Here is a 5000-nt window from a genome sequence, read left to right on the forward strand (position 1 = left end):
GCAACATGTCTGAATTTGCACTAGCCTTGTTCTTTGTCTTTGTAACTTCATTCTCCTTTCTACCGGAACCTTCTTTCTCTGTCTCTTTCTCACTCTCTCTCTCTCTCTCTGTCTGACGGATAGGGTAAGCACACTCTCTCACACTGATAAAATCTTTACCTGCAGAGCTGCAGGCAATGTACAATAACCATTCTGTGTCTACCCCAAAACACACAATCTATCACCACCTTACAAAGGCACACACACACACACACGCACACAAACGCTTACATGTACACACTGCACAGCCGTCTTCCCATGGGGAGCCAGAAGATAATATGTTTGATTATCTTTGAGCTCTTATCAAACAAGACAACACAGACTTTCAAAGCATAAAAACCTGTTTCACCCCTACTTCCCAATGTGTTTTTCTCTTCCACAATGGAGGAAAAAGTTTAATTGTCTGTCTTTTCACACAGTGTTACCAATCACCAAAGTGCATCTAGCTTTTTACAAACACAAAGACCCCCACTCACACCCATACCCACCACACCCAAACACACATGTTTAAGGTCAGTAATTCTTGTTGAGAGATGAATGAACTACAGAGGCATTTGAGAGACAGCATGGAAACCCTGTTATTAGGAGTAAACTGCTGAAACTGGACAGAGTGAATATCTCTCCTCAAATCACTGCAACACAATCTGACTGTCTTTTGCAACTACATACAAACTGTAATACCTAGGTATGTGTGTTTAAAACTATAATCAGTTATGTATTTATTTACTTATTATCAAATTTTCACTTCCATTTCTTTCTCTCTCTTTTGTTTTTGTAACAAACTACTTGAGATTTAGCAGTTTGTTTGCCTGATGTGTATTATGGTACAACCCAATCACTGGGGATTTTTGCTTAAAATTCTCTCTCTCTCTCTGTCTGTCTCTCGCTCTCTCTCTCTCTGTCCATCTATCTTCATCTCTCTCTGGATTTCTGTTTCTCACACCCACCCTTTTTCTGTTGGTCCTTTTTCCCTGTCTCAGGCTCTGTCTCCCATAAACATTTTGACATGAGAGAATAAGAAGGGCCCACACACACTCACACACTCACACTCATTCCTGTTGACAGATTTGATCCAGGTGAACTCAGGGTAGTCTGCGTAAATATTTGTGTTTGCACAGTCACACCTTTGCCTCATACACGCATGCACGCGCACACGGACACGGACACACAGCTTGCGCTCCTCACGCACTAAGGACTCTCGCTAGTGTTTTTCTAACCTACTTTTCTCTCCTTTATCACCTCTTTCCAACCGTTTCATTCCTTCCTTCCTGCTTTCCTTCCCTCCCGTTGGGCAACCCAGAGAGAGACGTTCAGCATCCTCTCTGAGTGGAGGGGTTCGGAGGTGTGGAGGTGGGCTCTCTGTAAAGCACTTACTCATTCCATCTGACCGTCTGACACTTGTGATCTCTTTTCCCTGCTCTACTCCTCACATCCTGTGATGGAGACGCACGGAAATGAAGAGGAGGATGAGGGGAGGAATCTAGGGTGAGGTTTCATCTCCTCTCTCCCCAGGTCATATAACAGACATGTGTTTGTCACATTAGATACCCCTGTAAATCATGCCAACGCATTCTCACATATGTGCAAACCAGCACCCAACTGCTGGCCCCAAAATAAGAGCTTGTTGCTGTGATGAGGTATGAACACAATCATAATCAGGGTACAGTTCAAAGGTCAAAATACAGACAGTGTACGTGCACACACACACACACACACGCACACTCACACACACACACTACTCCCTGACAAATTCATACAAACTCATAAACACTGTTAAATTCCCTCTCTGTCTCTCTCACCTGGACGATGCTCTTTAGGTCTTCAACGTAGGTTTTCTCTGTCTCAAGTATTTCCTGCACCACTCGGTCTACGTACTGGACCTTACGTCCTTCGCCCGCCTGCGTGCCATCTGCATTTATGTCTGCCCGCCTTGTTTGTTTGGGTGTCTGTCTGCCCGCTTTCTCCTCCTCTTCCTCCTCCAGCTGACGGGCGGGCACAAGCTCCAATCGGATTGCTCCGGCATCCCGATCCCTCTCGAGGGCCGGACCAAGCACAGTTCGGCTTCCCAGAGAGCAGTGACTGTCCCGCGAGGAGGCTGAGGAAGATGTGGAGCCATAGCTGATTGGCCGGTCATTGCAGTGAGCGGAGTCCATGCTGCGTGTGGAACAGTAACGTAGGGCGGAGTTTCGAATGGGGCTGCTGGGGAAACCCACTGGACTCAAAGGTGCCCCTCCAGCAGGGATCTCTGGTAATGGGGGCAGGACATCAGCAGAGAATGGGTATTCTTCTGAAACAGAGACAGAGAGAGGGAGACACACACACACACACACACACACACAAGCACACACAAAAGTAAGTAAGAATCTTAAATGCAGAGGCTATATGTGTCAAAGACACACCAACTCACACACACACACCAACACACATATTTTGACCACAAAACCACTACTAGAAACCAAAATCTTTTCTCAAGAAAATACAGAAACATCTCAAACCACAGTACAAATCTATGGACCCTCTAGTTTCTAAAACAAGAGGGGAGCAGTGCATACGGTCAGAGGACGGGAGCCAAGTCCAAACCACAGCCAGACAAACTGCTGTTTTTCATCTGATGTTCAGCACCATCCTCTCACATTCCAGCAGATACAGAGCAGTAATGCAAAGCAGATACACACACACGGCAGAAATCTTTATATCACTCATATTAAACTACAGGCTCTTCTTAAATCATCTCTGGTGTGGAAAGGTTTACACACACACACACACACACCTGCATGCACTCACAGATAGACACAAACACACACACACACACACACTTGAAGTAGACACAAGGTCTCATGTGCCAGTAACCTTCAAAATCTTACAGTAGCAGTGTTAAATGAAAACTTAGTAACTGAAGTACCATTCAAAGTAAATGAACCCAAAGGATCAAAGGTTCCCTCGGTGTGTTGATACTGTTCTCATTCACTCTTACAGAAGGTGGGAGTGTGTCTCACCAAAGCTCTTTACGACATGATGACATGAGGCTATTTCCATCCAGTTAACCAACAAAAGAACAGAAAAAAAACAACACATATTTGTTTTGGAAGATAACTTATCAGAGAAGTCATGACAATTTAATTACGATAAGGTAATTATAAAAATTGGCTCCATGTGTCAGCAAAGGTCAACTTCCCCTTGTAAAGCCTTGGCAAATTCTGCAAAATGTCCTACAATGTATGTCATGCAAAATAAAACATGTTAAACAAAGTTCATATATATTTATTTGGAGGGGGTGGTCTCCTCTTTTTATTCTAAAAAGTTTGAAACCCTTCATTTCCCACAGGCCACCACATGCCCTCAGTCAGAAACATAATCTCACATAAAAGCTCCGAAATCTTTTAAAACATAACTTGTACAAGTGTGAAAAAGTAAAAGAGTAAAAGGGTTTTACAAAAAAACCCTTTATATATTATCTATCTTCCTTATGGTTGTCTTGAACAGGCAACTCCCACAGTGGCTTGTGCAGTAGATAGCAGACTACTGCTTTAAACCACTACACTCTCAGGGTTCTGGTTCTGACGTGGGGTCTATCACAGGACATCCAGTGGGTATGGTTTCATTTAAGGCTCGGCGCTAGTTGCGCTTTAATTACTTGACCTCTACGCTGCTGTTTGCTGTCACGTTCAGAACAGACCCTCTTTGTTAACATTCCAGTGTTTATAACCACATCATGATTTCTTGTAACAGGCTGTTGTCTAATATAATGTCATTTTAATGATGGTATTGTGAAGGTATTAGTCTTTGTTTTCATTCTATACATGAGATAAACATTACCTGCTCTATCTTATCTACGCTGAGAATATGATCTGTGACAAAGATATTATTATGTAATCGCTATGTATTGGGGGGGGGGGGGGGGGGGGGGGGGTGGCACACAACACAGATGCACAGAGAAAGAGAAAGAGCAAGGGAGAAAGCCAAGACTGAAAGAGACAGGGTTTAATTACTAGATTAACTGTGTAATGGAGACATTTTTCACTCTATGGGTCAAATGAAAGAGAGCACTGTGTGTGTGTATGTGTGTGTGTGTGTGTGTGTGTGTGTGTGTGTGTGTGTGTGTGAGAGAGAGAGAGAGAGAGAGAGAGAGCGAGAAGGAGAGACAGAGATTTCTATGGGTCTGTTATGAGATGTCTGTTATGGTGCTGACTATGTCGATAAAAACCACACAATGACACACACATAGACATGCATATGCACGCAAACACACACACAAAGTATCTCGTGTTTTTCCCACACCTGTGGTTACAGTAAGAGAGTTTTGCACAAGAATAAAGAGAGAGATAGAAAGAGAAAGAGATGAAAGTGCCCTCATCCTGACTGAAACTAGTAACACACTGAAAAAGACAATTTGTATGAAATAGCTGCACCAGATGAGAGACTGCAGAGAAATTAGCCCCCCTCCAACACCCTCTCCTGTGACTCACTATAGCTGCATGGGATTGGTTATCATCCTTTCAAACCGTACATGTGATTGGCTTTTGTCAGTTGAACCTTGCTTGTGATTGGCTACCTCTTAGTATTTACAGTCTCATGGTCTGACCCACTTTCATAGCTATTACCAGCCAAAAACGCAGCATGGCTACTGACCACAACTATGCTACACATAACACCACAACAAACTAAAACATACTCAAGCGCACACACACACACCACACAAACCACACACACACACACACACACACACACACACCTATATTTGGCCTCCTCAGACAAACTTCTGCCCACACATACTGCTTTGCTTTAAAACAATTCACTGTTTGTGTGTGTTCAATAAAACAAATAATAACCTCCATAGGAATAACTGTGCTGCGCATTTTCATGTTCAGAGGGCTGTGTTTGAAACTGGAGATTAGTTTATCATTAGACATGTGCATTTGTTAAAAGCTGGTGTCTGAGTTTTGACTGTGCTTGCTGTCTCC

The 5000-nt window shown here is 43.4% G+C and overlaps 1 protein-coding gene across 1 annotated transcript in view; it reads right to left on the minus strand.

Annotated features, from left to right (window-relative positions):
* The window catches only part of LOC115822404 (pleckstrin homology domain-containing family G member 1), a 29339-nt gene that overhangs the window by 14028 nt on the left and 10311 nt on the right, over positions 1-5000 (minus strand). Inside the window, exon 2 of the mRNA XM_030786240.1 lies at positions 1839-2326. Within this exon, the coding sequence (XP_030642100.1) occupies positions 1839-2192 (354 nt within the window). The 5' untranslated portion in view covers positions 2193-2326. The remainder of the gene's footprint in view (positions 1-1838; positions 2327-5000) is intronic.

The sequence above is a fragment of the Chanos chanos genome, chromosome 10 (assembly GCF_902362185.1).
Source record: "Chanos chanos chromosome 10, fChaCha1.1, whole genome shotgun sequence".
NCBI lineage: Eukaryota > Metazoa > Chordata > Actinopteri > Gonorynchiformes > Chanidae > Chanos > Chanos chanos.